Consider the following 24400-nt stretch of genomic DNA (forward strand, 5'->3'; position numbering starts at 1 on the left):
TCTTCTTCTTATGCTTTGCTTGCAACAAAATTTGGGAGTTGGCTACTTTTCCATGTCAGATGACGCCAGAGTCGCTCAATCTACCGTTCTCCATAAAAAATACGTGCAGTCTGCTCATAATGCATAGGATTCAGTAAAACGCATCTATATGAAAAACTGCTTATGGGACGGGGCTTTTCATGACGTGCTTTGCATACTGCTGGATTTGAAGTCAACCTGCGATCAAGAAAAGCAAAAAAAGGGCTCTTTGTCAAAATTTGAACTGAACGTGCATCAAATAACAACAGCAGTTTATTTTACGGTGCGACCTAGCAACCAAACAACTAAGGATATCCTATAAATTTGTGTCGACTGCGCCGATATCTTTGACTGACTAAAACTCAGATAACTTCAAACAAACGAAACAAATTGTGTATCAGCTCGGTTTGGAACTAATGTAACGTAGAAGGTTCTAGCTTTAAATAACGTTATCTAGAAGGCTTTTTTAGATTTCGTAACGTGTGGATTTTGTTCGGTCCTTCCCTACATATTTTTAAAAACCCTTGACATGTTGCAATAAACCCAAAGAAATACAACAAGCACTTTTATTAATATCAATACGTTTATCTTTTCTTTCAAAGGTTCTACAACACCCACCCCGCATCCCATCGTACCTACAACCAGCAAGTTATGTCGCATCGCGAAAAAAATGGCGGCATTGGCATCGTAAAAAAGATAACACGTTCAGCTTCAGCGTCGTTTTTCAATGTCAGCGAATTACATAAAAGACGATCCAGTACAGCGTTGCTGGATCCAAACGGTATACCCATAGATCTTAATAGATTTCGGCCTGACAAAGACGATAACGGCAATGCAGATAAGAAACAGAAATATCGACGAACGCAAAGTGTTACACGGGCAGAAGAGATACAAAGCAAAGAAGAGAAACAAAGAAAAGAACAGCCAGATAAGTCGTGAGTAATATTTTCAAAAATAGTTTTATGGGAGTATGAGGTTTTTGTTCGAAACAGACTGAGATCATAACACGATCTAATATTCAAATTTCAGAAATTCCCAAAAAATTTGTCATATCTAAGAATTAAGTTGAAATACACTCCATCTTCCTAACTTCGAATGTCGTTTAAAATAGCTTCATATATCTCAGTTTTAAATTGAGTCCGCGTTCGAAACTGATAATTTCGTGTTTACAGTCGTATTTATATTTAGTTGGTGCATGTTGATGCAGTGTTTTTAGCCAAATTCTCAAATATTGTATTTTTTAATCCTTTACTAAGAGAGCGCGTTCTACATTTGAATCGTTTATTATTAAAGCACATGTCGACCTTTTAGCAAAAATCACATTTTGGTTGCAATGTATACTTTTTATCAACACCTTTTTATTGTTGAAACGCCATACAAAATATCCACCTTTACCCTATACGATTTTATTGCCGATGGAACTTTGCGTTTACTTTAAAATTGGCTGTTTTTTGTGTCTTCTGAACAATTTGAAAATGTAGACATATGCCCTTTTAATAATAAACGATTCCCATTAATCATCAATATCTGCTAACATACTGTAATGAATTTTTGGGGAATTCCGCTTATTCCAAACCTTCTGCTAACGTTCGAGTCGCTAAACTGTTGAATAAATAACTCCAATATTCAATAATGCAAAATGGGCTTTATTAGACAACTTTGGGAGTAGTACAATTATACTTCACAATTATATTTCGCAACTAAAAGCGTGTTTAAATCAAACTGACTACTGACTACTCAGCTCGCCTGCTTTTATACTCTCTGTTGCCTTGTCCGCATATTTCTCCAAATGTGTAGACGTTTCTTCTTCTAGCATCTCCTACTTGGTTACCAGCTATAATGCTTGTGATTTGTAGTTTATAGCTTCTCGCATAGCCATATGCGAGTGTATATGTGAGAACTATTTAGGCTGATGATTACATGTGTTTGTGCGTATCTCTCCGTTGTATGTATGTGAGTAAATGATGATTAATGTGTTTATGCAGCTTGCCAGAATACTTTTTATTTTCTCACATATTTATTTTTATTAAATAACTTTTTTTTTTGTTTTTTCTACAGTTGCCATCGCCCGCGCGACTCTCTTTTTTCATGGAGTTCGGGATTTAGTAATTTTACGGGTCTTGTAAATTGGGGTTTCCTGCTGCTAAGCATTGGCGGTTTCCGGTTATGTTTAGAAAATCTTTTAAAGTAAGTAATTTTTGTGTACAAGTTTATTCTGTGCATATAAAAGAGAAGCACAGCCTAAAATCTCTTCGGAGGTTATAGCGCTTTGCATTTATTTATACTTAAAAAATGCCTCAAAACCTTCGAAATATCACGAAAATTCGAAGAAGGTTCATATATTTTTTTCTTGTATTTTTATAGATATGGCATCAGGATAAATCCTTTGGATTGGTATTACTTTCTGAGCGGCGGAAGTGAAGGGCAAGAGGGTCATGCTTCGCTTTGGTTAATTTTATGTGAGTATTACAATCTGTTTTATAAAGCTTTATTTAAAAGCAGTAAGGGCACTCAGGGAGTAGCTCAAGAAATAAACCCACAAAGTCATATTCAGCAAGGGAAATCATGAACGATTTTTAAAAGTTACATCTTTTGAACCTACGCACAGATCACGTGAATTGTTTATATACATACGCTTTAAATCAATCTAATAATCTGATTTTTCCATTGAGCTTATCACTTTAAACTATATATACATTAGGGTCTCCGTTCCTTTCTAAGTAGTTTTTTTTTTTTTTTTGCTCATAAGGCGTCGATTTGGGCTCGCTATCGGCAAACGAGTGGAAACTCCCAAATTTAATTAGATTTCTATGGTTGGTTTTTTTGAAATTTGGAAAAAATCGAAGAACCAAAAAAAATATTTTTTAAATAAAAAAATTTTCGATCAAATTTTTTTTTCTCACAATGAAAAAAATTGTTTTTTTAGGAAAAAAATTTCTTAAAAATAATCAGCAACTGAAAGTAAATTATTTGGTGTCCATAAGTGTCAGGCAAATCTAATTTTTCTATAAATTTCTCAAATGGATAAATACCCCGGGAGAACGCTGAGAACGCTCCACGAGTCTGACATTTGAAAAACCAGTTTGGGGATTCAAAATGATTACCCGGTCATCGAATATTCTCTTTTGTCTTCGTTAACTTAAAAATGAGCTAGCGGCAGACGAGTGTGGAAACTCCCAAAGCTATCTATGATCGTTTTTTTTTTGAAATTTGGAAAAAGTCAAAGAATAAAAAAAAAATATTTTTTAAATAAAAAAATCTTCATCAAATTTTTTTCGTTTTTTTTTCACAATGAAAAAAATAGTTTTTATAGAATAAAAAATTTCTTAAAATTCTAAATCAAATCAAATCTAATTTTTCTATAAATTTCTCAAATGGATAAATACCCTGGGAGAACGCTCCACCAGTCTGACATTTGGTAAACCACTTTGGGGATTCAAAATGGTTCCCGGTCATCGAATATTCTCTTTTGTCGTCTTTTATCTTCGTTAACTTAAAAATGAGCTTTATTGAAATGTATTATGAAAATTATGTGAGCCAATTTCAAAAACTTCGAAAACAATTATTTCAAGATCTTTATGGAGATTTTTGGTTATTTATTGCAATGTATAACGAAATCAATGTACACGAATTGCAAAAACATTTTAAAAATATTTAAAACTTCAATAAGTTTTTAAAAACACAAAATTTAAAAAAAATTTTTCGGAAACGTTTTTGAGATTGGTCTAGTTTTCTTTAAACAATTCAATAATTGGTATTTTGTTAAAGTGAACCTTTATGGGTTAATGCTATATTTATTTTTGCGCCATCTATTGAGGTACAAGCACGTCGTTTTGGCGCTCAATTGCGTCAACAGCTAACTGGAAACACCCATGAGGGGCTTAGAACCAAAAGGATCTAAGTAACATCGACGTTGAATTGAGATAATTAAGGTTAATGTAAATTACTTATTGTAAATTCTGGGTAAATGCGTTTGAAATGATTCCTGTCTAAATAAATGCAGGTTAGTCAACTAATTCAAAGGATGTTTACTGCAGATGGAAAATAACTGTAAATTTCCAAAAATTATTGCAAAAATTTCCAAAAATTGTTGCAATAAAATTTCGAACGTTGATTGCTCGGCCAAAATAACATTTAATACTTTTTCGAGTATGCAGTTTTGTAGCCCGTTTAATTTAGTACAATAAAGTGCTAAACTTAAGTTCGTAGGAAGTTTCGCTGATTTTTGGCAATTTTTTTTCTGGATCCAAGCGCACTTAGACCCTTTTGCTTCAAAAATTGTTGCAATAAAATTTCGAACGTTGATTGCTCGGCCAAAATAACATTTACAATTTTTTCGAGTATGCAGTTTTGTAGCCCGTTTAATTTTAGTATAAGAAGTGCTAAACTTAAGTTCGTTGGAAGTCTCGCTGATTTTTGGCAATTTTTTTCTGGATCCAAGCGCACTTAGACCCTTTTGGCTCCAAAAATTGTTGCAATAAAATTTCGAACGTTGATTGCTCGGCCAAAATAACATTTAAAATTTTTTAATTTTAGTATAATAAAGTGTGAAACTTAAGTTCGTAGGAAGTCTCGTAGATTTTTGGGAAATAATGTTATTTAGTTCAATCATTTCAAATTACTTTAATTTGAGCAAAAATGTCGTAAGCACACAAAATATGTAAATTTGATACCACGAATTAGATGACAATTTTTTGTAATAACAGCTGACTTTCTAAACGTCAGCTTCATTTTATTTTATTTTGTCACTGCTATACGATGATGTATGGATGTATGGTAATTCTGCGGCACAGACTCTTTCAAATCAACGAGACTTCCTACGAACTTAAGTTTAGCACTTTATTATACTAAAATTAAACGGGCTACAAGACTGCATACTCGAAAAAATTCTACGTTCTTTTGGCCGAGCAATTAAATTTTATTTCTTGGAGGAGCGCACTTAGATCCTTTTGGCTCCAATCATTAATGCAATAAAATTTAGTACGATTTTGGCCTGGCAAATATAAGGCACTAAAATGTCCAAAATGTAGACACTATATTAAATATACAAATATGGGTATAACTCAATTTTAAAAAAAATGTCACTTAGATCCTTTTGGTTCTGTGCCCTTCACATGTTTTCATGATAAAAATACTTACAAGGTATAACCGTTTTCTCTTCTGGTATGTACTGATTTTTTTGAAGTCTTTGTGAGATATAATATTTAAAAGTCAATCTCAGCCATATATGTAATACTCCTATATTGCTAATAGAAAATACTCGCAATGTGTTTTGAATTCGAAATCAAAACAAGACAGTCTATAAAATTTTTGTGATTGTAGCAGCATAAGTGTGACAAGAAAAAATTTAAATTTTGGTACATTCGATTATTGAATACAAAAACAAAAACGTTTAAACAGCAGTATATCGACACTCTGATGTTTGGGAATGTACCTAGCCTTTTGTAGCAATATAGTATATTGTATTACATATATGATCTCAGCACAAAAGGAAATCAAAAAATATACAAAGTAAAGTATTCAAATTTGTTTTTGTTTGAGAAAATATGTTTATATTGAAGTGCACAATACATATACAAAACTATATGAACACTGAAACTTTTTTGAACTGAAAACAAAAAAAAAATTTGTATTAAAATTTTTTCCAGTGCTACAATATTTTTTCAAAAATTTGTTGTTGTCAATTTGTTAGTGTAAATTTGAATATCATACCGAAGTGCCTTGGCTTCATATGGAAGTGCTTTTTCTTTGCACTTTCATATGAAATTCAGGTACTTTCATATGAATCGAATTTATATGTGAGGGCATATGTCTGTGCCTATTCTTCAGGGCAAAACAAAAGTGTGCAGTTGAGAAATTTTAAACTTTTTTCGTTATGGAAAAACGGCAATATTGTCAGAAACGGTTATACTTGGTAGGTGTTTTTATCGTGCATGTTTTATGGACGAGCTAGAACCACTTTTTTTTAACACGCTTATACTAGCTTCACTTACTTGTTTCACACAGGTTGCAATATCTAGAAGTGGTAATTTTTTGTTGCATTTTGAATTAATGGTTTAATTAAAAAATAAAGATAATTCATATCATTTCCTTTCTTTTCCCTTTCTCTTTTCCTTTTTTAATTTCCTTTCCTTTTATTTCCTTCTTTCCCTTCCTTTCTTTTGACTTCCTTTCCTATCCTTTAATTTCTCTCTTTTCTCCATCCGTTCCTTTTCTTTCGTTTCCTTTAATTTTCTTTCATTTCCTGTCCTTTCGTTCGTGGTCCGGTCCTGTCTTCTCCCTTCCTTTGCTTTCATTTTATATCCTACGCACAGCCTAAACAACTTACGTAGGAATTTTAATAAGAAAATTCGTGAAAACTAACTGTTCTCTCTAAAATAACTCCTTTAGGGCTGCCATAAAAAACATTAAAAATAGATACTCATTGAATGCAAACATACCAAAAAATAAAACTTTTGTTTAAGATTTTTAAGGAAATGTTCAATATTTTTAACGAAAGAGTATTTTTCAAGAGATGTATGCATTTTTAACTATTTATGTTGCATTAATACATATGTCAAGCTGATATGATATGAAAATGCATATGTACATACATCCAAACATATAAATGTACTTCCGAAGTTAATAAGATAGCAGCTAATGCTATGTATGTACGAAAACCAATTTGCGCGCACAGTTTACAGCGAACAACCACACGCACGCATATTTTGGTAAAAATGTTACTTTTGTTTAAACATTAGGCTGATATAAGAAAGGAATCTTTTTAAGCAGAACCCTGGTAAATATTTCAAGGTTTTACGGCAAAGTAAAATTTTTTAAATCCATCCATCCGCTTATGAGTTACAGCTGTGTAAACAAAAATTTTATGATTTTTTACTGCATTTTGGCAATTTTCCACGCCCCTATAATAGTACCTACAAATTATATTGAAAATATCCATCTCACGTAGCTAAGCTTTCAAATGCAAAATACCGTTTTAAAATCGGAGCATTCTGTGTGAAATGATGTGCGTACAACGACATTTAGCGACTTTATTTTATAAGATTTATAGATATACATAGATGCGTTCAACGCAATCTTAAGCATAGGCGTCGCCATAATCACGCAAGATGTTGCGTTTGTTAATATAAAGGAACTTCAGACTTATCAAATGAAACTTATTTCGACTTATTCATTCACATAAAAAATTTTGCAAAACACTGTTATAAACACTCTCATTATATGTATAAGAACAATACTTGCTAACATATTTTGTCTCCTATTATTTTGTTAAAATGCAGTTTTTAATTGTGAAAAACGTTGGAAACGTACCAAAGAAGAATGTTTTCACTTGCCAAAGCAAATGTCAAAGTTGAACTTTGTCAACTTTTGTGTGTCAGATGGCGCTAGTGTCTTTATAAAAATATGGACGTGCAATCTACTCATTATGCATAAGATTGCGTTGAACACATCTATGTATATGAAAAAGTTGATTGTGGCTCGGCCATTAGTTGCTATGTTCTCAATCCATAGGTAACACAACGATCATGTCAAAGCATCCCAAAAAAAAAAAATGAAAGACTTACGTTCTGCTGACGAACAAAAAAATTTTTTTTTTTCACAAAAATTTCAATGTCCTTTTAAATTTTGGAGCTTTTTTCCATCGCAACTGCATATTTTACATGTATCTTTACATTCAGCTCATAAATTTTTTATACTTATTTTCATTTTCAGACTCATTCGTCCACATCTCGTTATGTCTGTTGGTGGAAAAAGCTCTAGCAATGGTGAGTTCGCAAATATCTTTTTCTGCTGATTTGCCAATAGATTTAAAGATACATATGTATGAGTAGTCTCCCCTTAAAGTCCCGAAATGATCCTGAAAATAATTCACGAAATAGCCCTGTTATGATCCCGAAAATAATCCTCAGGTCATCTGCAGATAGGCCGGAATATAACTGACATTATCTCGAAAATCGAACGGGAATGATCTGTACATGTACCGGAAATGATTCAAAAAAATCCCGAATCGATCTAGAGGTAGGCCCGAATTAGGTCTTGAACAATACCGAAATTCCTGACATGATCCCGAATATAAAACCGAAACGGCTTTGAAATTTATTTCGAAAGCAATCCTAGTCCCTAAAGTATTCCCGAAGCGGTTCTTAAATATTTCCCAAATCGTACGGAAAACAATAACGAAATAATCTTGAAGCGTAATATTCTCTTGGAAAATGTTCCGAAACTATCTCTATATCTACAGTTCCGATATGATCCCGATGTTGTCTCGAAGTAATCAATAAAATATTTTATTTCGTATTTACTCATAAGTTACGAAACATGCACTTACCTTTTCCATTTCTCAAGCACGATGCGCGCCGCATTGATATATATTTTGACTTATATAGAAGAATTCTTTGCCAACGTTTATACATTTTCCTCTATAGCAGATTAGTAGGACTTTATATATATATTTGCATTGAGTCTTCACTTCAAATTTGTGTACTTTTTTTAATTTTTGCGTAGTTTTGTTTTGCCGAAAAAGGTTTTTGAGTTTTTTTTTTTAATTTGTTATTCTAACATGAATGGAGAATTTTTCGGAGAAATATAAATATCGTTAAAAGTTTCTTGTTTGACATACTGGAAAAATATTTCAATGCTTGGTAAATTGCGTATCAGAAATGTCAAAGACAAGTAAACCAAAAGAATTGCGGTAACGGTTGCGAATTATGTTAACATTATTTCATTGAGCCATGAATTTCGTAGTAATTTTTAAAGTACAGTATTGGTATTTATTCATATTTTAGAAGCGGACAAATGATGACAATAAAAGTTGTAATATATCTTATTTGTGTCAAAAACATCACACTTAGAACAATAAAGTATAACAATGAAGGATTTTTCTGCATTTTTTTGGCCAAAAAAACTTGCGTGCATGTGCATGTATAAAATCGAATCGTTATAGACCAATCAAACACAATGTCATCATGTTTTACTACAACTTAATTTTAATGATAACAAATGATCACTTTACTAAGTATTTTCTTAAACTATGCGAACGCCAGCTTGGTCGCAATATTTTTGCAATGCCTGTTTGTGGTTATCACCAATGGTAGCTATTAATGTAGGCAGTTCGCCCGGACGTGTTTGTGCTAATTTTGCCAATGATTCTGCTAAATATTTACGTCCATCAGTTATTTCAGCAAGAAAGTCTTGTGATTTAGGTTGAGCATAACTAAGCTGTGAAAAAACTGCTTGATACCCTGGCGCATCGTCGACTTCGACAAAGTGATCACCATCTAAAGTAGTCTGATCAGGTGGTAGCTCGAAGAGTTCAACCAATGCTTGTAGTAATGGAGCCCAACGTTGAGTGTAGGGTGGGGTGAGCATAACGGGACAATCGGTGAGTATTTTGGCTACACCAACAGCTACAATCTTACGATCCATTTCTGTTGTGACCTTTGCCATATCCGGGATAAACACACGCTCAATAAGCATACCGAACATATTCGCTTGTATTTGGTCGATTAATTCTACCAAAGCTGGTGCACCCATTTTGGCGGCGAAGTAACAGAGGAATACTATAATACCACGTACATATTTAGTAGTCTTTGATAACGATAGGCGTTGAAAGAGCAATGCAAATATCTGGCGCATATTAGGTTGTAATTGGTCGGCGGGATAATAGGCGAGCAAATTTTGCATAAGATAGAAACCCTCATGATCATTCGATTTTGAGGCAATCATTTTTTGGAAAATGCCTAGGACAGCATTCTGCAAATTATAAGTGAACATGATTTTAAGCATATTGAATGCGTTTAAGATATAAAAATATTAATTACCAATTTCCCAAGTGCTAAAATTTGCGAAGAACCTTGCCTAATAAACGCAGTTATAAGACGTATAAGTGGCGTAACATTGCCTGGACGATCCCACAAAGCTGGCACCAACAAACAAGGGAAAAGTGCCCAGTATGGCTCGGGTATAGTGCCGCTGCCCTCGCGTATTTCTAACAATAGCGAAAGCATTTGAAAAACATAAGGCATAAATTCCAATATGTCTTGTTGCAATATGCCTTGGAAAACAGGAAATAATGCTTCTTCAAAGGAACTAACGGCTGCTGGCTCTGTTTTGCACACGATTCTATAAAAATTTAAGAATTGTATGCAACTTTAATCTACCTGCTGTTTGAATAGTACTTACTTTATTGCCAGTGATAGCGTTTCAAAGAGATAGTGATTAAAATGCGGTCGTGATGGATTTTTTGCAACCAAAGTAAGAATTTCAGTTAAACGTGGCAAGGCAACAGCCATATATGGCATTGTAGCTTCTTGCAGTGTAGAAAAACTGCGCATAATAGCTGCAAAATAAAAATCATATATTCACAGTTAGTACATATAAATTTCATAGATATTTTGTTATTAAAACCTTTCATCACATATTCATTCTCGCTGGAGCCAGCCAAGGACAATGTGGCAAAGAGACCACCAAGCAACTCATTTGAAAAAGGCGCCAAGTGCTGTGCTGTTATCACCAATTGCTGATTGCTATCGCGCATTACCAGCACTTTGTCTATAGCACAAGCTGAATAGCTGTGTACTACGACGCTTTCTGCCGGCAGATGACGTATCAAGTGAGGAATGCAAGCGAGTAAAGTCTGTGCACCCAAAAGGCTGCGAAAAACCATGACAAACTTAATGGCAGCAGACTTTAGAACCGGCAGCTCATTTACTTCAATTGAACAACGTAATTAGTTAACATCTTTTTGCAAATAGAAAAATTGAAATGCATGTACTTACTATTTGGACGCTCTAATTCGGGTATAATATGCTGTGCACAAAACTGTGGCAATGGAACTAATTCCGAGGCATGTGTTATGCCATGTTTTTGGGTGCCACCGCGCGAAGCTAGTGATGTAACCAAATAAATCGCCGTATCTTTAGCGCGCCAATTAGTTGCAGGATTTTCTTTATACTTTGCCAACAATATTTCCAAATATTGCCCAAATATGGCAAATATTTTGCCTTCGAAATTTTGACTCAAAGTCTTGACAAGATCACAGGCTGCACGTCGACGTGTATCAATATCAGAACCCTGTATATCACGACGTATATACTCTTCGGGACTATCTTCGAACAATTCTTCATCCGATTGACGGAAGTCCAAATTGGGTATGACGACTTTTTCGCAAATATTTGCAAGTATTTCAGGATTTTCAAATATTTTGCGGTAATGATTGCGCTCAGCAACTACAGACAGAAACTGCAAAGCATTGGAGACAAGCTGTTGGATGAAAATAAGTAAAAAATAATAATATTTTTTTATAAGTGATACAACTTAAAAGTAAATTTCTTCAAAACATACCGCATCATATTTTGTCTGAGTCCCCGTTTTCACGAGTAGCTCCCATACGGCCGTTACAAATGTTTCCATGTATGTACCAAATTCTTCATCATACTTTTGCGCATATAAACAAATATTTTCACAGATTTGGGAACGCAAATGTTCTAATACCCCCGCATCTTCATCTTCGCCAGTATGCAAGCATTGCACATCAACAGTAAGCAATTCATGGAATGCCTTCATCCATGTGGGCATGTTATCCTCGAAGAACTCGGGTAAATCCTGCGAGTTCAGTGACAAAAAAACTTTGCATACTAGCACCAAAGAGCCATAGATAACCTTTAATGCCTCAGTATTGTTCTCGTGCACTTTTGTTAGCTGCATTGTAGCAAGTAACAAGTCGGTTAAGGGTTTGGCCATACGGTCCAGTACTAATTTGATTTCTTCCCATAAGGCCTGTGATTTGAACTCATAACGATAACGTTTGAACAGTGAATGTGCTGTTTGCAAAACCCCATTGATTACATTAAAATCGCCAGTGGCAAATTTCTCTACCATTTCATCAATAAGTTGTGGCCATTTTTTTGGAAAATCATGTTTGCCAATTATGCTAACAGCATCGCTAAGTTGTTTTTGTAGTGCGGTGGGGGAGCGCAACATAAGCGTAACAATTAACGTTTTTATGGCGTTGCGATCATCCTCATGAATTTTATCTGGTCCATCTGTGTCCTATTAAAACATTACATAGATGGAAATGTGCAGCATATGTTTTACAAATTAAGCTTACCTCATGTGCTGCCCAATTGCGCTTGATATAGTTTTTAAATGCAATGGCGCCGGCAACACGTAATGTCATGTCAATTTCTTGCTTGTCGATGAGATGCAACAACAACACAGCATAGTTTCGCTGTACTTCAATATTTTCTAATAATTTTTCCACTGTTATCAAGCAGAAATTAATAGTATTCTAGTATTCACTATTTTGGGGTCTATAATAAATGCGTTCTTGCTTACCTGGTCGTCGCACATTTGGATCGGGGCTGAGTGTTTGCTGCAAATAGCCGGCTAATTGCTGCAAATTCGTCTCATTAATCTCCATTACTATTCGTTAAATTGGACACACAAATAAAAAGATAACGCTACTTTATTCGAGACTATTTATTCTTTTCGACAACTTCACCAAATTATACACAAACAAGAAAATATTAACTTTGCAAATCGCACAATCAGAAAAGAGCAATCAACGAATGAACGTGCAAAACGCTGCCGCCGCCGTTGACGATTTGAAGTTATGAAGTTGGCTGTGGTTGCTGAACAAAAAATTTGTAGCGTTTTTAACAGAGCTCTGGTATTGACATAGCTAATAAAATAATGTTACTTCAACAGAGCTCTTGGTACTTACATAGAATAAAGTTAAAGTTTCTCGCTGTGTGGCAGTACTGCGTTTTCGAACTGTCAAGGGAAAAAATAAATATAAAAATTCGCGGACGCGCGTTTCTGCCGATTCAAAGATTTACGCACTTAGTTTTCTGACGTCGTCGCGTCAAGTTCGTTTTCCCCACAACTTAATTGCGTGCTATAAAAGGACGCTATTCATGCGGTAGAGAACAAAATGGCGGATAGTGCGGGAATCAAAATGACAAAAAATTAAATTAAAAACATTTAAATAACTAAAAAATTATCGTACTTGGAGTAAACCATTAAATCAGAATATATCTAAATATATAATAACCTCAATTACGCAGAAACCTACGCACATGGTTCTGGCCTTAGTGTATTACCTGTGTGTTGGTGTAGCAACTGTACAATTTAAAGACAGCAAACTTCGGAATATATAACCTGGTGTTATGGATTAACACCAATGGAGGGATAACCTGGTGTTTTATTAAGCTTAAGCTTTAACCATTAAACTAATAATCCAAAAAAAAAAAAGATTTACGCCAGCAACAACAGCTAGGCGTTGGCATTGCTGCTGCTGGTGGAGCTAAGCCCATTTGGAAAATGCCAATGGCATGCCTAACAAACAATCCAACAACAGTTGTGTCAACGTGTGCACATCACATCGTCGGGATACAGTAGCCCAGCCGCGTAACGCCAATGGACACACACAGTAAGAGAGTGGCGGTGCCACAGTACCACAGCAACAACAACTGCAACAAACAGCATTGCAAGCAGCTTAGAACATCATCGCATTCGAATTTTAATTGCCGGCTTTAGCGCTTTAGCGTTGAATTATCTGCATTCTTTAGGTATAATCTATAGGGATTTGAAGCCAGAAAATATTATGCTGGACGAACACGGACACATAGCGCTTACATATTTTGGGATATCGAAACAACCATTGGATGGTTCAAAAACATACAGTTTTTGTGGAACCGTCGTGTAAATGGCGCCTGAGATAGTTAATCGTAAAGGACACGACTTTGTTGCGGACTCTGGTGGTTGTTGTTGTTGTTGTAGCAATGCTTCGCCCCACCTAACAGCCGCGACCGATCACAAATTGTCATCAATATCCTCTAACGGGAGTCCAAGGAAACTGGCTGTTTCAACAGGGGTGGACCATAAGGAAAGGGGTGTTAGAGGCGTTGGTTCCACATTACAGTTAAAGAGATGGTTGGTGTCATGTGGGGACACATTGCAGGCGGGGCATACATTTTGTATGCCGGGGTTGATTCTGGATAGGTAAGAGTTTAACCTGTTACAGTATCCAGAACGAAGTTCAGCAAGAGTGACACGCGTTTCCCTGGGGAGTATGCGTTCCTCTTCCGCGAGCTTTGGATACTTTTCTTTGAGTACTGGATTCACCGGGAAATTCCCGGCATAAAGGTCCGACGCCTGTTTATGGAGTTAACCAAGGACCTGCTTGTGCTTTTTCGCTTCATACGGCTGGGTTCTCAGGGGCCCTATTTCCTCAAAATGCTTACGGAGATGACTCCTTAAGCCCCTGGGCGGTGCTGGTTCATCAATCAGATGTCTGTTGGGATGCTCAGGTTTCTGGGTATTCAACAGGAACTGTTTGGTCAGCATCTCATTTCTCTCCCTGACGGGGAGTATTCTCGCCTCATTATGCAGATGGTGTTCTGGGGACATAAGAAGACAGCCCGTGGCAATTCTGAGAGCAGTATTTTGGTAGGCCTGTAGCTTCTTCCAGTGGGTAATTTGGTGGTCCTTTGGTGTGCTTATGTACGATGCAATTTACCATTTCATGGGGAAACACAACAAGAGATATTAAATCAAATATTGTGTTCCAAGTTAGGTATGCCAGAAAATCTATCACCTGAAGCACAATCACTCCTCCGCGCTCTCTTCAAACGAAATCCACAAAATCGTTTGGGTGCTGGTCCAAATCGCATACTTGATATAAAAGCGAATTGTTTCTTTGCCACTATCGATTGGTTGAGGCTGGAACGGAAGGACGTGCATCCGCCATTTATATGCATTCTAAACGGGGTTAAATGGGGTTACCGCTGCTGCTTACGCTCCACGGCGCCACCAGCTTCCACGGCCGCACCCACTCACAGCTACAATCTTCGTATCACAGCTGGGAGCAATGCCGAGCATCAGCCCCCGCCCACGTCTTCTTTCCCCCTCTTTTCCGGCAGCAATAGTGTAGGTCAGGGACACAGACTCTTAGTCCCTACCACCTTTCGCACCGTTTGCCAGCACAGAATATATATGTTTGCACCATCCGCTCAATGGCGGTGCAATATATTTGATCCCGACATCGGCCGCAGGGACAATGTCCTGGAACGTCATAGCTTATCTGTCCGGTCAGGTGATTTAAACCTAGAAATCATCAACATCTACATCCCACCTGCTGCCCCAGTGGATACCGCCCTAATATTAGTGCGTTAATCACTGGCGACAATCGCATTATCTTGGCGATTTCAATGCTTTTTTATGGAATTCAAACTTGCAGGCGGACAACAGAGGTGAGATGTTGCCGGATCAAATAGAAGAAACGACGTTCTGCACAATAAATGGAGACGCCCCCACTATGGTAGGAAGCTGTCACAGTTCGCCAGATAATCAATCGGGAGGTAAGGTTCTGATCATTTGGACTTCACATCGAATCGTTGAACTATGGTACGTTGCGAAATTAAAGATTTATGCACCTATTTCGTAGAGAAAATATGAACTGACTGCACTACCAATAATATGACTGCACTCCCCAAGACCTTCGGGGAGTGTCCTTTTCGCTACAACAACTGCACTACCATGTCTACATTACTCGGATTTAAATATTTCCAAGATGCTTACTTCAGGTTTACCAAGAATTTAAGCATAAAAAATAACAAATCATAAATTTATTTAGTAAATAGTCATTTATTTAAAAAAATATTAATATTATTAAAATAAACATAAGATAAAAACATGAAATATGTATAGAATGATTTAATAAAATCTGAAATAGAAGAAAAATATTAATTACATTAAAATAAACATAGCATAAGAAAACATGAAATATAGCACAATTAAATGAATATAAAATCTGAAATAGAACAACAAATAATTCTATTATAAATATATTTCTGAGAGGAATGAAATAAAAACTGAAAATAGAAGAAAAGGATCAATCTGGAATAGAAAAAATATTATAAATTGTTCAACCAAAATGAAATATAATATAACTGGAACAAGAATTGCGAAATTGTTTTTCATTTCTCACAAGACTTAATTTGTTTAAATTAAGTCCATTCACCCGTTCTCATCTTAAACATGGCTTAATCTAATTTGATTAAGTAAACTTACAATGTCTGAAATGAGATCTAGACTCAAGTCCAGAATTCCTGTAAACTAAAAAGAAGAATTAGTATATACGTATACATATTAAATTACGAAAGCTGTAAAGCAAAAATTGAAATAAAAAACCTCGCGTATACCCGTACCCTGACCTAGACCTAGAGTTTCCTCTTACAAGCCAATGTTTCATGAGAGATCCAATATTTCATGACAAATCCACTTTGCATATTTAAAGAGTAGATCAGTAATAAGGAAATCCAATAATTGCAGTCGGTGATTTAAACATCCATCTTCATCGGAAAACCATCCAGGAAAGGCGGTTTCGGTTTTATTTTGAATTATTGACACCAACAAACTTTTTAAACCAACCCTATGTGCATGAAGAGGAAAAAGCTGAGTAAACCATTTAATTTGCAAATGACACACCTCGAACCCCCTATCGGTAGGATTAACAATCCTCAAATCACTCGAATCCTTATCATTTTTGGCTTTGATCATCGCTTCCGAGTTATGGGTCAGCTCGCTTTGAGTCTTTGTCAATGACTTGGTGCATTTTTCGCATTTCAGTTTACACAGTACCTTATTATAACAGTAACCTGTGTAATACCGCTGCACCTGTACCTCTACTTTGTTCTGAGCCCTGACGAAACTTTCGTTCGGTACATTAAAATCGTTCAAGGCTAGCATACTCTTATCATCTTCAGACACATTTGTTAATTTAAGTCTATCGTCTTCTTCGGTCTCAAGACGACTGTCTTCTTGAGTCCAATCTAGACAGTTGTACTGGTCGTCTTCACAATTACCGTCTTTCGTTTTGAATGGATGCCTCAGAATTTTCATAGAAATCAACCGAGCTACAATATATTGCATTTCATTCGCCGAAGGGTTGGTGTTAATCCCTTGGCTTTCACTTATACTGAAAAATATATTTTCCAAATCATCTTAGTTTAACTTTCCCGGTAAAATAAACTTTATTTCTTTTTGTGTTTCGAAAAGGTCTTCATTTAGCATCAACATTGCAGTAATTGTCTGTCGCAGACCATCAATGCAGTGAACTAACTTGTACTTTTTCTCACCTTCAGAGTCTATTTGCAAGACCTTCCAGGAAAGCAAATGTTCAACGTAACCTTTCAGCCTTTGGATCTTCTTCGTGCTATCCCGGTGATTGCACATTTTAATGGATTTGTAGAGGTCAACGTTTTAGCATCAGATCGTCAAATATGTCGTTACACTTTTTTACAAACTTTTGTGTCGACTTCGCAAGGCTTTTCACATACTCATTTTTACCAAATAAATTTTGGTTATATGCCAGATCAATGCCGGCCGCGACCGAATTACTTAGTATTTGTACCGCCTTTAAAACATTTGAACGATCAAAATTTGACGGGTAAACGTGACCCTCTGTATGTTTCGGACAAATTTTGAAGTTGGGAGTTTTGCTTGTCGATGTCATACAGAGCACGTATGACATCGAAGCTCGCAATACCATCAACAGTCTCAATTTGGTAGAAAAGCATGGTGTTACGTATAGACTTAATTAGATGGCAATAGTCGTAGAAGGCATACACCTTTGTATTCTTATGCATGAAGTATAGTTTTGATATCTGGATACCCAAATAACTGTCATACAACGAGTGGTTAATACCTGCTTCGTCGCAAACGATAGATTTAACATTTAAACCGATATCTGTCAAATTGGAAAGATTGTCTCGAAGTATGAAATTTAAGGTTTTGACATTCATAGAGCCATCCGTGATATAATATGAAAAAACGTATTTCCAATTTGATGTAATACCTTTAATCATAAAAAAAAGGAATTTGCTTCCAAGTTGCAAAGTACGATGGCCTCCACCGAGATCTTCGAAGCCATCAATTAAGTCTCTTGCCTTATTATAACATAAATCTGATTTTATATGCATCTCGACAAAAAGTACCATGCAATGACGTTCGATTCTGGACATATTTTTTACAATGTCTTTTAAATTCTTACACACGTTCTCGTTGATACCGGGTACAACAACTCGAATGGGCCGCCATCGCAAAAGAGAAGTTTTAGGTAGCAAAGCGAAACCCAACTCTTCGCGCTTAAAATTAAACGCTTTAGTTGATATAAAATTTATATTTTGCGAAATTATCTTTTCGTCGTCGGTATAAAATGCTCGTTTGTCAGTTTGTACAATCATTTTCGCAAATGTGACCGCATTTGCAATGGCATCTTTGGCAGCAATTATAGACCGACGACGTAAGTCCCGATTTTGTAATCTAAGTTCTTTAATTTCCTTTTTTAACAAACAAATTTTCTTCTCCTGAAAACCGGAATATCGAAAATGATGCCGCGTTGAATTTAATCTAACGCGACGTTTTTTCGTATACAAGCTCACTGAAGTGTTTTCAGATGGCTTAGGTTTTTAGCTCTAGTGTGGGAAGAGCCCCCAAGTCCTTAAAACATACATATTTTGACGACACCTCACTATCGTGAGGATTTATACTTCCTTCAGGCCATTCCCTCCCTCCCCACCCCCAAGTTCCATGAGGAGCTAGGGGTCCTCAGAGCCTCGTCTGTTAGTGAAACAGGATTCGCCGCGGATAGGTGAGGTTGGCAATTGGGTTTGGAGAAGCTTTATATTGCCCTGGCAACCTGAAGGGTTGTTCTACACAGCCCCTTGAATCTGGCAATTTAGTCGCCTCTTACACCAGGCATACCTACCGCGGGTATATTCTGACCCACTAACCCGCTGGAGCACAGGGTATTTATCGTACTCCTGCGTAACTAGGGTCTCGAGATATAGGCGAAAACGTGGACCCGGGTACCCCTATAATGTGTTTATAGAATATGGATAACAAATGAAAGCTGTTGATGAGTGCTTTAGTACAGGGTAGTTTTCATACCTATTGGTGACTAAGGTCTCGAGATATAGGCCAAAACGTGGACCAGGGTAACACTAGGATGTGCTTTTACATTATGAGTATCAAATTGAAGCTGTTGATGAGTGCTTTAGTACAGGATAATTTTCATACCTATTGGTGACTAGGGTCTCGAGATATAGGCCAAAACGTGGACCAGGATAACACTAGGATGTGTTTTTACATTATGGGTATAAAATTGAAGCTGTTGATGAGTGCTTTAGTACAGGGTAGTTTTCATACCTATTGGTGACTAGGGTCTCCAGATATAGGCCAAAACGTGGACCAGGGTAACACTAGGATGTGTTTTTACATTATGGGTATAAAATTGAAGCTGTTGATGAGTGCTTTAGTACAGGGTAGTTTTCATACCTATTGGTGACTAGGGTCTCCAGATATAGGCCAAAACGTGGATCAGGGTAACACTAGGATGTGTTTTTACATTATGGGTATCAAATTGAAGCTGTTGATGAGTGCTTTAGTACAGGGTAATTTTCATACCTATTTGTGACTAGGGTCTCGAGATATAGGCCAAAACGTGGATCAGCGTAACACTAGGATGTGTTTTTACATTACGGTGTGTTTTTACATTATGGGTATCAAATTGCAGCTGTTGATGAGTGCTTTAGTACAGGGTAATTTTCATACCTATTGGTGACTAGGGTCTCTAGATATAAGCCAAAACGTGGACCAGGGTAACACTAGAATGTGTTTTTACATTATGGGTATCAAATTGAAGCTGTTGATGAGTGCTTTAGTACAGGGTAGTTTCCATACCTATTGGTGACTAGGGTCTCGAGATATATGCCAAAACGTGGACCAGGGTAACACTAGATGTGTTTTTACATTATGGGTATCAAATTGAAGCTGTTGATGAGTGCTTTAGTACAGGGTAGTTTTCATACCTATTGGTGACTAGGGTCTCTAGATATAGGCCAAAACGTGGACCATGGTAACACTAGGATGTGTTTTTACATTATGGGTATCAAATTGAAGCTGTTGATGAGTGCTTTAGTACAGAGTAGTTTCCATACCTATTGGTGACCAGGATCTCGAGATATATGCCAAAACGTGGACCATGGTAACACTAGATGTGTTTTTACATTATGGGTATCAAATTGAAGCTGTTGATGAGTGCTTTAGTACAGGGTAGTTTTCATACCTATTGGTGACTAGGGTCTCTAGATATAGGCCAAAACGTGGACCATGGTAACACTAGGATGTGTTTTTACATTATGGGTATCAAATTGAAGCTGTTGATGAGTGCTTTAGTACAGGGTAGTTTCCATACCTATTGGTGACCAGGATCTCGAGATATATGCCAAAACGTGGACCAGGGTAACACTAGATGTGTTTTTACATTATGGGTATCAAATTGAAGCTGTTGATGAGTGCTTTAGTGCGGGTTACCGCCTTTTTCCCAAAATCTAAATCCCCAAAATCGAAATCCCATAATCAAAATCCCCAACACGAAATCCACATTTTTTGTGTGAAAAACATTAAAATTAGGTTTAAAATCGCGGCGATTTGTAATGTTTGTAATTTTGGTCCTACACCTAATAATCTCTCTGCAAATCACGAATTATATTTCATTGATAATTTACTTAGTCTTAATTTATTGCAAATCAACAAATGTGTTAATACTTTAAATAGATTACTCGATCTCATAATTATTAGTGATAATATTAATTGTGAAATCAGTGAATGTACAAATCCAATCACTCACAAGGACAGGCATCACCTACCCTTGGTTATTAATTTTAGTTTTTATAGTTATGCACAGGATACTTCTGAAAGCAGATTTACTTTTAACTTTAATTCGTTTGATTTTCCCAGTTTTAATAGTTTTTTATCTGAAATAGACTGGGAAGTGGTACTTGAGGGACTGGATACTTCTAATCGTTTCCTAACTTTCAAATCTATTCTATTAAATCATTGCCTGCATAAAATTCCTATGAGAAGAATAAGGCCTTACAAACTTCCGTGGTATACGAAAGAGTTGAAAAAATTGAGGAATCTCAGAAATAAATATATGCGTAAGTTTAAACTTACGAAGAACCATTTGTTCTTCACTAAATACAAGCAATACTTGAAGAAATTTAATTATTTGGATAAGCTTCTGTACACCAACTATATTCATAAAATCGAGTCTAATATTAAATTGAATCCGAAAACATTTTGGAGCTATATCAAGTCCAAAAAAGGTTGCTCGAGTATACCGTCTGGAGTGTCCCTTGATGGCCACTCAGCGCGAACACCAGGTGATACAGCCAACTTATTTGCGGAGGTTTTTAAATCAAATTTTTCTGCCGACGATAGCTATCAATCGTTTGATGCCTCCTCGAATCTTAACACTGCTCTAAACTTTGGTGCCCTGTGTCTCTCTTCTGATGATATTAGTAATACTATTCTCAAACTTAAATCTTCGTCTCAAACAGACGTTGATTGGTTTTCTTCAGTCCTGTTAAAAAACTGCCCGACTCTAGTTCTTCCTTTAAGAATAATTTTTAATAAATCTCTATCGTCCGGTACGTTCACTGACGAGTGGAAGCTCACCTCCATTACCCCCGTCTTTAAAAGTGGTAACAAAAATGATGTCCGTAATTACAGACCTATTTCAAAGCTTTCTACCATTTCCAAAATTTTTGAGCATGGTGTTAATGCCAAGTTGAGTTTTGCGGTTAAGTCTTTAATATCTCCCTTCCAGCATTGTTTTGTCGCTGGTAGATCAACAGTTTCTAATCTTGCTGTTTTTAGTGAATATTGTGTTGAATCTTTTTCTGCAGGTTTTCAGGTTGATTGCATTTATACTGACTTTTCAAAAGCTTTTGACAAAATCCATCATAGTGTTTTAATTAAAAAATTAGGTAGCCTTGGTTTCCACACTTCGTTTCTTTTGTGGATAAAGTCTTATTTAAGTAACAGACAGTGTGTTGTTTCCATTGATGGACAATCGTCTAGTCCGTTTGTAGCCACTTCTGGGGTTCCCCAAGGGAGTATATTAGGTCCACTTTTATTTATGTTATTTATTTATGACGTAAGTAGTTGCTTTTCATTCGCGAAGTGTTTGCTATACGCCGATGACTTAAAGCTATTTTCTGCTATTAAGACGCCAGATGATGCCTTAATGTTGCATACTGATATTAATTAGTTGCACCAATGGTGCCTGAACTCCGGTATCTCTTTGAATTCGTCCAAATGCTTTCAAATGACCTACTCGAAGTCAATTAATCTTCTAACTACAAATTATAGTATTTCTAATTGTGAGCTTCAATGTGTTAATGAGATTAGGGACCTTGGTGTTGTCTTTGACAATAAGTTTTCTTTTAGCAAGCACATAAATTTCATGACCTCATATTCTATGCTTGGCTTTTTGGGGCGTAAAGCTGGAGACATTAATGCTTTATCGGTAACCGTATCGGTAACCTTATAACAGCTGATTCGACCAACCTTATGAGAATCAATGCAATCGATTATTGGTGCCTCTAAGGTCGTAACCGTATCGTAGCCAACCAATTGGGTTTTGGTTTACCGTCGTAACGATAAACAGCTGATTACGTTAGGGATACGGATACAGCGATACGACATACGGCACCAATGACTCCGGCTTAATGCTGCCAAATTCTCTGATCCCTACACGTTTAAGCTACTTTACACGTCTTTTGTTAGATCTAATCTGAATACGGGTATTTATTTGGAGACCAAGTAGTCAAACTGCTATTACCAGAATTGAAATAATACAAAAAATGTTTCTCAAATATGCCCTTCGTCCTTTAAACTTCTCTGATCCTATACCCGCCTACTCTGCGCGACTTATGCTTTTAAGCCTTAAGTCTTTAGAAAATCGCAGATCAATACTCTGCTTGTCATTTACGTATGATATTATTAATGGGTCCGTTGACTGTCCATGTTTATTGGATAGGATTCGATTTAATATTCCTCGGAGGTGTCTTCGCAGTTTTTATCCATTTTATTGTGACAATTTTAAAACCCACTATTCCAGTAATGCTCCCATTGCTCGTTATTATATTTGAAATAACTATCTCTTAATTTTAGTTTGTATCATAGTCTGTAAGGATTTAAGTCCATTGACTAATTGAAATAAATAATAAAGAATAAATTGAAGCTGTGGATGTGTGCTTTAGTACAGAGTAATTTTTTTACCGCTGGGTGACTAGGGTCTCGGGATATAGGCCAAAACGTAGTCCCGGATACCCCTATAATGTGTGTGTTATATGGATATCAAATGTAAGCTGTAGCTGGGAGCTTTAAAGTAATTTTAATTGTGATATTCGATTTAGTCGCATCAACCTGGCAACTGATAAATATGCATGCGAAGCCGAAATAAAGACATGAATTAATAATACCCACATACCTATTTACATACGTCCTATTCGAGTTGCCTGAAATTTGGTATATAAATTTGCCTTTATTAGTATTTGCGATCCTTTTTTCCGGGAAGTAGACCAGAGACGGACTGGGACTGAGACTCGGAGTGGGACTGGGACTCGGAATGGGACTGGAAGAAAATACATCCCACCAGGGACTGGCAATAAGGGACGAAGAAGAATGAGAAGAACTTGAGAGAAGAGAAAAGAGGGAAGGAGACTGAACAGAGATGAGACGAAGATAGATATAGATGAAGCGAAACAGACGGAGGGAGGAGTGAATAAAAGGATTAAGAAAAAGTGAAGAGGGGAAGGGCAGAGTTAGACGGAAAAAGCTTATTAAATTTATTTTTATTTAGGCAGAACAACGTCTGCCGGGTCTGCTAGTTAAGTAATAATTTACAATAGCATCTAAAAATATCGGGAGAGGTGTCAAACTACACGTCTTGGACCTGAGTATAAATTATCCGAAGGAGGAAAACAGCAATGGTGTGGGATAAAGTTGGCAATTTTCATGTGGTTGTTGTAATGTTGTTGCTCACAGGAAACAATTTTGTGTACCAAGGAATTTTGCACGTATTTCATTATGATCCCACCCCATTGCTGGACGTCCTCCTCGGTTTTTGTAAATGTATATTTTTTCCTTCCAGGAAATTCTTTCTGAAACCTTTGGAATGTTTGTACAAGTTATCAACATAATAGTCGTCATATCATTGCCGGTGGTGATAATACACTTAAAAGGCGAAGCGTTCAGTTTAAGTAATTGACAAAAATACCACATCTGAATAATTTTTAATACTCAATCTAAATTTTTTCTCTACAGTTGGCGCTTCACTTGTTTGTTTTATTTACTCCATACTATTCCTAAAGCTATGGAGCTATGTGCAAACAAATATGTGGTGTCGTCAGACATATTATCTCAAGCAGTACAATCCACGTGAGAGGCGACCAAGTATATCAGTGGCAGACTTACGTAAGTTTTAAAATATCCGCAATGTAATACAAAGTATTTAGTACAAGACTAC

The 24400-nt window shown here is 36.3% G+C and overlaps 3 protein-coding genes across 8 annotated transcripts in view; 1 reads left to right on the top strand and 2 right to left on the bottom strand.

Moving 5' to 3' along the window:
- Positions 1-8726, bottom strand: part of LOC137241276 (trans-1,2-dihydrobenzene-1,2-diol dehydrogenase-like) — a 161977-nt gene extending 153251 nt beyond the window's left edge. The window contains exon 1 of one of the 4 annotated variants that reach the window (XM_067768717.1): positions 8348-8712. In XM_067768717.1, coding sequence (XP_067624818.1) covers positions 8348-8432 — 85 coding nt within the window. In that variant the 5' untranslated portion in view covers positions 8433-8712. Of the gene's footprint in view, positions 1-8347 lie in introns of all 4 variants that reach the window. The other 3 variants (XM_067768718.1, XM_067768720.1, XM_067768715.1) reach the window with 3 other exon arrangements.
- Positions 1-24400, top strand: part of mdy (midway) — a 69295-nt gene that overhangs the window by 43462 nt on the left and 1433 nt on the right. For all 3 annotated transcript variants that reach the window (XM_067768713.1, XM_067768714.1, XM_067768712.1), the window contains exons 2-7: positions 621-953; positions 2077-2205; positions 2383-2477; positions 7732-7784; positions 24026-24134; positions 24199-24348. In XM_067768713.1, the coding sequence (XP_067624814.1) occupies positions 670-953; positions 2077-2205; positions 2383-2477; positions 7732-7784; positions 24026-24134; positions 24199-24348 (820 nt within the window). In that variant the 5' untranslated portion in view covers positions 621-669. The remainder of the gene's footprint in view (positions 1-620; positions 954-2076; positions 2206-2382; positions 2478-7731; positions 7785-24025; positions 24135-24198; positions 24349-24400) is intronic.
- On the bottom strand, positions 8767-12637 carry Cse1 (chromosome segregation 1). The gene is made up of 8 exons (XM_067768708.1): positions 12355-12637; positions 12128-12279; positions 11362-12069; positions 10797-11280; positions 10426-10728; positions 10201-10357; positions 9840-10140; positions 8767-9771 (listed from the first exon to the last, which is right to left on the bottom strand). Exons 1-8 carry the CDS (start codon positions 12437-12439, stop codon positions 9043-9045), a joined length of 2919 nt encoding a protein of 972 aa, XP_067624809.1. The 5' UTR covers positions 12440-12637; the 3' UTR covers positions 8767-9042.

The sequence above is a fragment of the Eurosta solidaginis genome, chromosome 2 (genome assembly GCF_040869045.1).
Source record: "Eurosta solidaginis isolate ZX-2024a chromosome 2, ASM4086904v1, whole genome shotgun sequence".
Classification (NCBI taxonomy): domain Eukaryota; kingdom Metazoa; phylum Arthropoda; class Insecta; order Diptera; family Tephritidae; genus Eurosta; species Eurosta solidaginis.